At 37.0% G+C, this 13,523-nt stretch overlaps 2 protein-coding genes across 5 annotated transcripts in view; one reads left to right on the plus strand and one right to left on the minus strand.

The window, feature by feature from the left end:
• The window catches only part of LOC145997321 (proton channel OtopLc-like), a 228,506-nt gene extending 225,499 nt beyond the window's left edge, over positions 1 to 3,007 (plus strand). For all 3 annotated transcript variants that reach the window (XM_083134232.1, XM_083134233.1, XM_083134234.1), the window contains one exon: positions 41 to 3,007. In XM_083134232.1, the coding sequence (XP_082990358.1) occupies positions 41 to 355 (315 nt within the window). In that variant the 3' untranslated portion in view covers positions 356 to 3,007. The remainder of the gene's footprint in view (positions 1 to 40) is intronic.
• Positions 3,008 to 4,238: 1,231 nt separating this feature from the next.
• LOC145997322 (uncharacterized) overlaps positions 4,239 to 13,523 on the minus strand; it is a 57,439-nt gene continuing 48,154 nt past the window's right edge. For both annotated transcript variants that reach the window (XM_083134235.1, XM_083134236.1), the window contains exons 12-15: positions 12,737 to 12,955; positions 10,621 to 10,797; positions 7,977 to 8,177; positions 4,239 to 5,033 (exon numbers count right to left, since the gene is read on the minus strand). In XM_083134235.1, the coding sequence (XP_082990361.1) occupies positions 4,848 to 5,033; positions 7,977 to 8,177; positions 10,621 to 10,797; positions 12,737 to 12,955 (783 nt within the window). In that variant the 3' untranslated portion in view covers positions 4,239 to 4,847. The remainder of the gene's footprint in view (positions 5,034 to 7,976; positions 8,178 to 10,620; positions 10,798 to 12,736; positions 12,956 to 13,523) is intronic.

The following is a 13,523-nucleotide window of genomic DNA, read 5'->3' on the forward strand; positions in this document are numbered from 1 at the left end:
AGTGACGATACAACACTTTAAGCGTATGTTCCTATTTCAGGTTATCCAAGTACTTCTCCAAACGCCTTTCATCATTGATGGATTGAGAAGATGCAGTAACACCCATGCACTGCGATACGAGAAGCCTGGTCGTGAACTCGTAACTTTCCTCATCGTCTGCAATGTTGCAATGTGGATAACGGAGACGTTCGAAATCAAATCCCACAAAATGCGAGACGATAGATACGCATTCTATGGAGAGGTTTTGTGGACGATGCTCAGTCATATGACACTTCCACTAACCATGTTCTTCCGTTTTCACTCTTCGGTATGTCTTGTTGATATTTGGAAATCGGCCTACGAACGAGGAAACTGACCAAAACCAGGAAATGTCAAGAACAATTGACAGTGGAATTATACATTCTTCAGAGACCTGTAACTAAAGAACTTAAAACGCAGGATAAATGAGGTAAAACCCTAATATTTAGTTGTATTGGGGCCAGAAAAGCTAAATATTTAATGTAGGTATATATAAGATCCAGGTTCAATTGTAGATAATGGTTTTTGTCATCGAACTGGAATCACTAAACATCGTTGCAGCAGTAAATATTGACTTTAAAATTGCATATTTAAAAGTGGACACCATTACAGTACAGAAAGGAACGCTTGGCATTGTTACAAATGTTTTTTTTAAGAAAAAGTCTGATTTAATGTGAGCTTGTGTTATATATAATATATATAAAAATGTATAGTGTATATTATTTATAATCATATTATTGCATCTTCCATGAATGCTTCTATTTTATTAAATGAATGCTAACTTAATTCTTAACTAAGAAGAATGTATATGCATGTGAAATTTATGGAATAAAAAAAAAATAATGAGCAACTGACGATGTTGCAGAGTCATCAGAAATCTTCAAAGGGTAAAAATGAATAAGGTTAAAGCTGATCTAACTATTGAAAAAAAAATAGACCTTGTAATTTTGTTTCCAAGAGGTACAGCCCTAATATATTTCAAAATTAGTTCAATTTTTCCTCCAGTTTTTTGGAGACACTCATGATGCCTCTTTTGCCATGTATCACAACACATTATGAACTTAATCAATCAACTTTCTTATACTAGAGTAATTTGCTTAGTTGTACCTGAATTCTAATTCTTTTCTCATTCTGTGAGAGCTCAAAGAAGGCAAATATGTAGTCTAGTGGATGTTAGTCACATAAAAAAAAAAAACAACTTATTAACAATTATAAAAAAATTAAAATAGATCCATACCACTAAGCTCTTCACATTTGTAATGCATATGGATTAAGGATTCAATGGAATAAAAAAACCTAACTGCATTAAAGATGTACAGTAACCTGAAATAATAATAATGACACCTAGATTACGAAATACTTGCTTCCTTCATTCTTACTTTTTGGAATTTTAACCACTGTGTTAATTTTAAAATACCAACTTTTCGGAGGCTGAATCTGCCTCCTTCTTCAGGGTAGCGTGTAGTCTGTTAAATCATATGGTGTCTATAAATGGTTGCCCTGGAGGATTATTCTCGGTGCCCAAGGCTCCACCTTGTCTGTCGGTCACAAGGACCTCTATGTACATTAAGTTGCCAGGGAGGATTATCAGTGGCCCAGGCTCCACTTCGTCAGGTGGCCACGTCAAGGCCTATTTCTGTATGTAGGTTGCCAGGGAGGATTATGTTGCGGTGGCCCAGGCTCCACCTTGTCAAAGGATTGATGCTGTAGGATATCAACCCCCCAAAAAATGAAAAATGCTTCCTTGCATAGCATTCATGTGTGTTGCATAATTCTGGAGCAATGACCAATTGAAATTCGTGCATTGTTGTAAAAGTTAGGCAATATATATTAGTGAAGCAAGTTATTTCAGAATCTAGGCATTTTTTTGCTGGAGACTACAGAAAAAAAAGATGATACAAGGTTCAAACCAGCAAATTCAAAAGGAGCTGGTATGCAGTGTTGCCAATCCATTGTAAATAGAACTGAAGTTGGTTTGAAAGTTCAGAGAGAAAATTCCCATGTTTTTTTTTACCGGGTGGTTAGTAACATATCAAAAATATGGGTTCAAAATGTGCTATTTTATGTGAAAATGACATGTCATTTTCTGAGAACTTACATTTTATGCTTTGATGTTGAGAAAAAATGTAATATTTGAAATGTGCTAACAATTGTTTTTATGATTTCCTAACACATATTTTGAATCTTTTTATTTTAGAAAAAGATGTTAAAATAAGTGCAATGAGTTTATTTTTAATATTTATACCATACTGAATTCCTCAAAACCCATTGCATTTATTCCAGTAATTTGTTTTTCCAGTCAATTAAGTGCACATAAAAATGAAGAGAACTTTCAGACTGAAATGACATGACATGTGACATGGGGATTTCACATAGAAGTGACACATGACATGGGTCACTCTGGTTTGTAAAAAAGCATTGCGATGACACAATGCATGCTACTGAGACAAAGTCTGAATGGCATACAAACAACAAGCAACATATGACACGTGTCACTTTAGGTTTGTCACTCCTGTCCGAAAGCTCTCCAGATAATTCTGAAGCCAATGAATACTTAAATTCACTAAACAATTTATATAATGAATGACTTAACTGCAAACATGTTCTCCTAGAGGCTATAATGTTAATTAACGTTGTATTTTTGGTCAGTAATAATTGTAATATGATTAAAATATTTATGTGACAATGTTCGAATCTATTGTATCAGAGGTATAGTGAAAAACTATCTCCTTTTAATCTCATAAACTACATAATACACTGAACTGTACTCATTGTAATAAAAATTAAAAGCAAGCAATGTAACTATACCAGTGTTAAAAATATACCATGGTTCTGTTCCTCAAGTATAAATTATTTTTACAACCAAGTTAATGTGTAAATTGTTGTTGTTATTGTTATTTGTTAGCAAATTTCACCAAAATGTGGTGTACTTTTGCCAGCGTCAGTATTCTATCTTTAATAAATATTTAAAGCACAAATAAAATTTTGAAAATGCAATTACGAAAAGTGTTTATTTGTAACTGACAGAAAAGTTACATGAAATTGCAATTTGACCTGGGATCGAAGCTGAGTCTTCAGCATTCTGTGCCTAAACTACCAAGTCAACCTCTGACCTCTCCACAATTTCAACTTTCTGTTGCTATTGACACCCTTGAACATGTGAACACAAATTCATAAACCCTGCACCAGCTAACTGTGGAGCAAGTACGTGCATAGCATCAGAGAAGTAAGGGAAATTGAGTGGCCAGAGTGAAGCAGTACACGCTGCTGGGAAGGCTGGTAACTAGTCGGTTTTCCCCACTCCATGCAATTCCGTCTCTTTCACGTTTTTATTGGTGGAGCCATCTCGCATCACTACTTGCGCAGAGACTTGTTTTCGTTTGCCTGCCCCACAGTTAGCTGGGACAGAGTAATGCCTCCTGCGATGCTGCTTTCACCTCAGTTTTTAACGTGAAACTACATCACTTTATACGGGTTTCCATGTGGGAGAAAGTAGAAGGGCTGTCAGGTGAATAGGTAGAATGTTCCATGTTTGGCCATAAACTCAACGATTATGGACTGATGGGCAGGTGCATTATCATGGAGAAGGTGTCATTGTCCACATTGCCACATCGCAGGCTGTTTACCGTGGATGAATTTCCGCACAAGAAGTGAAACTTCCACAAACAGCTCCTTGTTTACGCTTCTGCCCTCCAAAATGAATTCCGAATGGACAATTCATTGAGAATCGAAGAAAACTATGAGCATGTGGCAAAGTGGACACGAGTACCTTCTCCATGATAATGTGACTGCTAACTGGTCCATATTCGTTGCTGAGTTTATTGCCAAACATGGAACATCCTGCTTGTTGGACTTCTACTTTTCCCCCACATGGAAACCCATACAAAGAGACACTGTTTCACATCAGAAACTGAGGTGAAAGCAGCATCGCAGGAGGTATTACGGAATGTTGTAAAACATGGCTTCCAGCACTGCTTCCAACAGCTTTGCCATTGCTGGCAAAAGTGTATCATTGCCCAAGGGGATTACTTTGAAGGTTGTTGTGCATCGGTGTTTTGAAGACATCACAGTAAGGAACTATGAGCTGAGTCCCAGAACTTTCAGATATCATTTAATTTTAACAGTTCTAACTTCTCTGAACAACATGATATAACACGTAAGTATTCAAATCAGCATCTGTTCAACCTTACTCTAACAATCTTTACAATGAAAGACAAAAATCAACTGAAAAGTTTATTAACCTCAAGTAAGTCATAAATAATTATATTTTGAAGAGAACAGGACTTCAACAAAGATAAAACTGTGACAATAATGTACAGTAATAATAGCAGCAATATACTGTACAGAAGTTGATGGGTCACAATATGGCATTTACAATTCTTAATATTTCCAGTTTGTACTATTAAATAACTCATTGTTTAAATTGAATATTATTTTAAAAAAACTTTTAAAACAACAAGATCAACAACTGTGAATATTAAATAGTGTTTTTCACAGTGAATTCTTGAGATTATTAATAGAACAACAATAAAATACAACAGAGCTACTAATAGTAGCTGTTAACATTAAATATTATATCAACAAACTACACTTTCCGGTAGTTAAATAACTCTGATTTTTGTAACCAGTTATAATTTCTTAACTAAAATAATATTATTTGGCACTTATTAAAATTAAAACAACAAAACCTTGTTTCTCCTCTGATTAAAACATTATTCTTCTGGTAGTTCCATTACAAGGACAAAAAAAAGAAAAAAATACTGACTAGAGAAATAAGAGAAATAAATTACAAAACATTTTTTAACATACCTAAAATATTTTGTAGGTAATTAGTTGTCAGCAAATCCAAATATCTCGTCAAAATCGAGGCCTGTTGGTTTCTTGAGAGACGTAGATTTTTCCTTTGCAAAAAACTTCTTGCTTTTCATCTGCATTTTGACTTTTGGTCCACGCTCGTATGTCTTCATTGGAGTATGAGGGGACTTCATTGCAGCAGTCAGGTCAGAAGCTGGGCTCTGCAAGTTAATTGGTTGAAAGTATTTTATGAGCAATTGTACTTTTAATTTCTTCTTGAACTAAAATCTATATTTTATTTCAAACTGAAACAGCTATTACAGAGGTTGTTTCCGATCTATGGTGACGATTTCCACCTGCACCTACCGTAAGAGAAACCATGTCTCTACCATCGAGAGTGCTCTATTTGGTGGCCCTGCATCTTGGCAATTGCCCGAGAGCAAAGTTTCCACTGTAGGAGACTGGCACGAAGTGTAGTCATGTCCAACCTCAACCACTCCTCCTGACAGGCTTTCCATAGCTTTTCAATGGTGCGGGGTCTCCTGTGAGACGAGGCTTGTTTCAGAAAGCCGAGGGTGCAAAAGTTCATTGGTGAGGCATCAGGTGACTTCACTGGAATGTCTGTGAAAGTAATGGCACGAATTCCAGTTTTGTCTCCCATTTGTTGGAGGGAGAAACGGGTTGAACGAGATGTGTGACTTAACACCTTGTCTTGAGCTTATAACGATGCCCCTTGCGTCGCTTTTCCAAACCCAAATCGTGGTGAATGATGGTGTGCACTGTCTTCAGTGATGTTTGTAGCCGGTTCGCGATACTTTTGTGTGTGGCTGGATTCTCCCTGGTGACCAGTGTCCTGGCATCCCGAATTGTAGCTGGTGTGCGGATAGTGGCAGGCTGGGGGTTGGTCTGTCTCTGCCACACAGGAATCATCCCACGCCTCGCCTTACCTGCCCCTTTCCACACCCGTGATATGCCATTTTTGGACACAGTGAATCCACACTCCTTGCACAGTTTTATAATGGCACTATCACTGTAGTTTACGTCGGAAAGTGCAGATATGTAACCCTCCCAATATGCACTGATTTTCGGAGGTATTCTTCCCCATATGCAATGACCACACCTGTCACACACAGTCAACGGTCCAACGTGCCCACATGACTGGCAGCTTTGTTCTCTTCCCGCTTGGTGGTGCTGCACAAGTCGTGAATTTCGTCACCATAGATCTGAAACAACCTCTGTAGAATAGCTTAGTAGCTTGAAAACTGACTCATTACTTACAATTGCGGCAAGTCATTTGTTTTGAAAATCCTTTTACATTCAGAAGTGCAATGTCACGCAAGGATATGAAAACTATTATTGATTACGTAGACTATTTTGCAGGGTACTGTGGCATTTAAACAAGGCATCGACAAGTAAAAAGTTACAAAGAAAAGTTTTTTACGTGTATGTTCTCTGCTGTAAAAGTCAATTGGTGTTATGTGGTAACACCCTATGTTGTAAAATATTTTTTGGCAACACACTGTACAAATTTTAAAATGTATTTGGCAACACCCTGTACATAACTTTAAAAATATCTTGAATTTACAGCAGCAAATACAATAGTTAAATGAAAACGGCTTTTCTTAGTTTCGACACTATAGGCCCTTGAAATACAGCGATTTTTATTCAGTAATTCATGGTTGCCACTAGCATTCATTTTATCTGTTGGAAAATAACCATTTTTATTTGGCTCAGACAGTGTGCATAATCAATCAAAGTAAATAAAGTACATATTTCTTATTATTATTATATTTTTTATGGTGCTATTCTGTCTAGGCTAATCACAATGATGAGGCTGAATGATTAAGGAAGGGACAATCACAAAAGATCAACCATGCTCACACCATCCTCTGAAGTGTAAAGGCTTCTGCACAAATCTTATGTAGTCTTTCTTTAATGCAACATCAAATACATTAAGCAACTTACATATGTATGGTGTTACGTGTGGTCATAAATACATAAGTTGGTGAAAAAGAGTACAGTACCCTGAAGGAGTTTCTGCTGGATGATATTACATTACTTTTAATATCTTATCAAAGAGAAAAAATAAATGCCACTGTCAAACTTGAATCTGTATTGTGTGAATGCATACACAGAGGACAGAAAAAGTGTTGTTTATTAAGAGCTCATGTCATTGAAAAGAGGCTTCAACGAGTAACAGTGACTGCAGTAGAAAGGCACCAGGGAAGAACCAAGTCAACCTGCTGCAAACAAGAAATTGATAAATAAATGTTCCCTTTTACCCAAATATGAATTTTGGGGGATATTAAACACAACTGTTCCCCCACCAGAAATAATTCCCACACCTCTCTGCTCCCAATTCATTTTTCTTTCTGGTGAGGTCTCTAGACAAGAAAAACATTACGAAAAATTGCATTATGTCTGAATGCACTGTGACATGCTAACAAACAACCCAAAGACATAAATACACCTTATGCCAATGTCATTAATGATAATTAATATGGGTACCTTATTTATAAAGTAGTTCGCACTTGTGTTCATACATTTCGAAGTGCCATACACTGTCCCCCTGCCATTTGTAATATTTCGGATTTTCGTGCCAGTCCCACATTCTCCCACTCCCCTGCCCTCTTACAAAAAGTTTCAATTACTTATGCCCCAACCCTCGGATATACGACTTGATAACAATTTATATTCAATTTTTATTACTGGTACAAGAATCTTAATGACTCAAGATATGACAACAATATGAAAAATAAAAGAAGAAGAGGAGGAAAAAAAGAAGAAATAACAAAACTAACCTTTAACTGCAGACTTACAATCTTTGTCTTTTCTCACCTGACCTAGACTGAAGCAGTTGAAATATCATACGAAAAATCAAGTACATTCCAGAAATACCACTAAAGAAGTAAATGTAAGACACTTATATTCCTTATAATAAATAAATGTAAATCTTATAACATGTTTTTCGCATGGTGAAACACACCTGAGAACAAAATAGCCAAATATTGAAAAAAAATAAGTATGTCATACAACATATTTGGCAATTTTCAATTCATTGAGACAATTTTTTTTCTACTATTGAGAACTTGTTACAGGCATCTGGAAGGCGAAAGAGAAAGAACAATAAAAATTGTCAATAGTAGATTATTTTGTAATCATACCTTCTTCAAGTTTGCATTTGTTCCAATGGCAGGCCCTCGTGGAACAGGTTTCAACTGCGGGAAGTTTTCGGCCTCATGTTCCTGGGCGTTGTCATCTTCGGATGCTTTTTTCCTCTTTGAACTTTTGGGCACCACAAGTAATGGGGTGGTAATTTTCTCTCCCCTGCTTAGAGCTTCAAATTTTGCGTTCACATCATCTACCTATTTAAATAATGAAAATAACAACTTGAACTGTAAAAAACTTCATTCACTTTTATAATGATTTCCCATTTATTGACAGACACTTTTTGAAGGAAATACGAAATATGAGATTACTCACTGTAATGTTAGTGATTTCAAAGAGTGGCAAAATGAACTCTTAATCATGAAATTAATACAAAACACTTCTCGAAGTTTGGATCATCCTGAAAGCTATGCAAAATTCCTGTAATATTAATTAACTGTGTAGCGAAATACAGGATGAAAAGAAATCTTACTTAAAAAGGAATAAAGTTTATAGTCCACCATAACAACACCAAAATGTTATTTTATGTACTGAATTTGTATAATTTTTTTATCTTTTATTTACCACAAGTACAGTGGTATGGGCCGATAATTTTTTTACGTGGGGTTGGCAACACTGATGAAGTTGAGCATGCGCAGGAGCATGCCCTAGTATTCTGTGCTTGCAACAGAGATAGAATCGTCAGAGTGGGGTTGCGTACGTGCGAGTAGCAGTAAGGTGAAGTGGCTGCCGTAATTCAAAATTCCGCCAAATGTGAAGTGAGATCTGTCATACGATTTCTGAACGCCAAAGGACAGAATGCAGCTGACATCCATCGGGAATTGTGTGCCATTTATGGACCGACAGTGATGAATGAAAGGAAGGTCAGGTAATGATGCAGACAGTTTCGGGAAGTGTGTTCAATTGTGCATGACGAGGAGTGTAGCGGAAAGCCTAGTGTTCAGACGGACGATCTGGTGGAACGTGTTAACGAGAAAGTGCATTCCAATCGCCGGTTCACAATATCTGAACTCGCCAAAGAGTTTCCAGAAGTCTCTGCGAAAACAGTGCATTGAATTGTGACTGACAACCTGGGTATCATAAACTGTGTGCGAAGTGGGTACCAAAAATGCTGACAGACCCTCACAAAGAGAAAAGAAGGACAGCTGCACGTGATTTTTTGACCCGCTGGGGGAGGATGGGGATGACCTCTTTTCGCACATAGTAAAGGGGGATGAAACATGGATATCGTACGCCACTGGGGAGTCGAAGCAGCAGTCAATGCAATGGCAGCACTGTGGTTCTCCTAAAGCAAAGAAATTCAAACAAACACCATCAGTTCACAAAATTATGGCAACCGTGTTTTGGGACCAAAAGGGTGTGATTTTTGTAGAATTCTTGGAACTAGGACGAACAATTACAGCAGAGGTGTATTGCAAAACACTGAATAATCTGTGACGTGCCATCCAAAATTGGTGGAGAGGAATGGTACGCTCTGGAATTTTTCTGATCCATGACAACGCCTGCCCACACACAGCTGCTCATACTGTTGAGACAATTCAAAGTTGATGGGAACTATTCAACCATCCTCCTTACAGCCCTGACCTTCCTCCCAGCGATTTCTTTCTTTTTCTTCACCTGAAAAAGTGGCTTGCATCGAAGCGTTTCAACGACAGTGACGTGCTCAAGACATCAGTTCTGGACTGGCTGCACCCTCAGGTGGCAGATTTTTACACAGAGGGTATACGGAAGCTTGTGCCAGGCTATCAGAAATGTCTGGAGGTTAATGGTGGCGTCGAAAAAGAGCCTAGGTATATACTTGTTTATCAATCACAATAAATTTCTTCTCCTATCATTTTCTTGTTTTTTAAAAAAATATCGGCCTTTTTTTTTTACATACGCCTCGTAATATGTCCACATCAAAAACTTAATTTGACTTGTTCACACTAAATTATTCCCTAAAACTTAGAATCCTTTTTCAGGAATGTGTTGTGTATCTCAAACGTTAGTATTTTGAAGGTACAAATATAATAAATGTGATATGACTACTGAAAAAAAAAAATGTTTCCAGCAGCTTCATGATGTATTTGTATTTTTTATTTACTATCTGCATTTCTGACGGCATATATGGCCAGTTGTGGCAATGAGGATGAGTAATGATATGATGAAGAGACTCTCACAAATAGCACCCATGCCCAGGCTGGGACAAGTTTCGCAACTATATAAGTCTTTTAAACTATTGGTAATATCGAGACAACAGCAAATTCAAACCACATCCCTGACAACATTCCTGTCTAAAAACAACTAGTTAAAAATCCAGTTTTAAAAAGTTCCCCATTTCCCATGAGACCTCTTACACCCGGGGTCTTATAAAATCGGTAAAACACGTTCAGTTGCACAGCCAGCACTTTTTAAAATGGGATTTTTAACAGGTTGTCTTTAAAACAGAAATGTTGTCAGGGATTGTTTCAAGTGTTTCTTAACCAAACCTTTAACCTAATCCTTTTTTTAACACTTAGTGACGCGGCATTATGATTAGTGCCTAGAGAAAATATGAACGCAATTGTACCCTGAAACGTTGTTTTCAAATCTTCATACTCACTCACGTAAGTAAGTTCAATTTTATACTAATTTAGTATTGCTTATTTTAATAATACTTACATCAAGAGTCATTACGTCTGCTGACGTATTGGAAGCATCTGTGTCGCTGGTCTCTTCTCGGAAAGCTACTCTCTTTTTCCCCTGAGGGAGGATGTTTTGTGGTCGCAGAATGCTGCGTTGTGATGATGGGAGCTGCTGGCTGCCTGGCAGTACGTCTGGAGTAACACAATTTCTAGCCTGTAAAAAAAATGCAAACATTACACAGACCTAATACATATGGAAATTTAACATGTTGCTCTTCATATTCTCCTGCAATACCGGTGGCTTATTTCTAACCATTAAGAATATACAGGGTGTCCAAAAAGTCATGTAACAGAGACTCTGAACATAAGTAACTCTTGTACAAAAAGAGATAGACATGAAACGTACACTACTATCCGTGACAAAAATATTGAGCCATCGGTTTACGTGCTTGTAAAATTGTACTGTGGGAGGAGAAAAGCCAAATATACCACATTGGAAAGCTTCAAGTATCTACTTTTTAATAAGCATTCTCTGAAAGTTAATCTTAACTTTATTTCCTTGTTATAACGAAAAATTCACTAAAAACTGTAGTTTTTTCTTCCAATTTTCATGAATGGGAAACTTAACACCATACAGTTCATAATCAACTGTACATATAATATTGAGATTTTGTGCAATTGAAGTTTGATTATTTTTGCACCCTGTGGAAAATAGCAAATGCATATCTTTACTAGATACCTAAAAAATAAACATTTTAGGGAAACGTGCACAATTGAAATGCATAATTGCAAATTCAATGAAATTGTAAAAAAACTGTTGATATAATGCATTTGATTGAATTCCAGAAGTTTGGCATGTGTAACTCAAATATGGTCCTAGATATTAATTATTCTTTCACACTCCTAATATGGTAAACAGGTGCATGATGTCTGGTGGGGTGCGGCCAATCTCTGACTCCGCAGGCTATAGGCGACTTCCACAGCGTTGCTGCACTTCGCTGCGAGAATCCCGGAAGTGCATTCCGTCAAGCCGATCCAAAGTATTGCCGTAGTATAAAATAATGAATAAAATATTTATCATATTGCAAATGGAGTACTGCTGTACTGCAGGTTTTCTTTGTTTTGTTTTGTTTTGCATTTTTTCTAGCTTTTATCTTCATATGAACGTTGTCTCCTTCGATAACCGGTGGAGGTACATAGTGGTTCGGATCCCACTTTAAACTGTAAGTCCAGTCCCAAGTAGCCTACCTGTGCATAAAATGGACTTAAAGAGAGAGAAAACAAGTCAACTCAGCTTTATATAAACATAATTTTCCCAGTATTATTTTATGTCGCACATTTAAACAGATATATTGAGTGCAACGATGTTCGATGAAGACAATTTGAATGAAGTCAGACTTCAATCACAGTCAGAACATATCCAGTTTACCTAGATGGCCTGGAATTAATGCAGCTTGTATGTTTGCATAACCATTGGAGATAATGGGGGGAAAAAGTTGTACTTACAACTGCAACCGTTTCCACTTCCCTTACCACAGAATCCAAGAAACATTCCTGAAAGATTGGATACAAACAACAGGAGACCAGCCACCTGTAAGTACAACCTCCCATTTTCTTGGATGTGTTTGTCTCTTTAGCCGACAGAGCCAGCCTTCGTGCATGCTTTTCAAACTTTCTGCGATATACAAACAAAATCATCGAGAACTAATTGTCGTAGAGAGATGAAACCTTTTTTATTTTTTTCTGGAATGATCGGGCTTTTAGCAGAGGTGAAACTTATACATTCTACATCCCAATAATGACAGGAATAAGTAAAAGAAAAAGTTCAAAATTTAAGAAATAAATTGGTGTTTGGAATGCCACTGTGGCCACCACAATAAACAAAAGTGATAAAAAAATGTAGTATACAGCCATGCAAAGTTTGGCTGAAAATAGGTCAATACTTTTTGGGGAAAAATAACAATAATGTAAAATATAAGAGCATGCAGCAGTGTTGCCAGCTTACAAAAAGAATTTCCAGAATTTCGCTTTAATTTAAAAAAAAATATTTTATATTGGCAAGAATTTTGATTCAAACCATCACTAGTAATGTACATACCCTGTTTTAATACATATGTGCACCGCCCCTCCCAAACACATATACATGTACGAACCTGTGAAGGTGTAGACATTCTTTGTCCTGGACTCTTCATCAAAATCGCAGGAGTAGTCACTTTAGCCTGGACGACTGCTATTTTCGGAGTGGAGTGAACCTTTCTCGAGATATCATCACTCAGTCTTGCATCATTCTCTCTCAGGTGTAGCTCGTGTAACTCCTTTCTTAGCATATTCACCTCATCTTCCAGGTGCTTCAGGGTGCCTTGCAACTTTTGCTGTAAAGAGGATGAAAATTCTCAATTTATGTTCTTTTTCTGAAACAATTAACTTTTGTAACCTACAGGTAGTGCCAAAGCAATAATATTTTTGCTATAATAATTTATTTCCCATGACTTGCGAGTACCCTGGGTTGAAGAGTTAAGCTAGCTGTAGCCAGTGTAATGAAGAAAAACTTTCAAGGTCATCTTGAAGTTGTCATCAGGAGGAAGAAGTTGTCAGGTACAAGATGCAGAAATGTTACTTCTGTGTATAAATGCTACCTGCATCTTATTGTGGTGGGAAAAGGCCCACAATACACAGTGCTCAAAGTTAAGGAAATTTTTATAAACAGGGGTGGCTACTCTAGGGCCATGATAAAATTCAAGTATAATTCCTGGTTTTCAAGGTTAACCATCCAAAAATTCTAGGGTACAAACAGATGTATGTTACTGCATCTCAACACCCACACACACAAATGCAATATATATATATTGAAGAGAGAGACAGAGCCGAATCTGTAAAAGTTATGCTTTTCCATCTCTCTACTTCTAACCTAAGATCCGATTATTCACTGACAAAGCTGCA

This window comes from Lepisma saccharinum, chromosome 13, assembly GCF_977018435.1.
Source record: "Lepisma saccharinum chromosome 13, izLepSacc3.1, whole genome shotgun sequence".
In the NCBI taxonomy this organism is placed as follows: Eukaryota; Metazoa; Arthropoda; class Insecta; order Zygentoma; family Lepismatidae; genus Lepisma; species Lepisma saccharinum.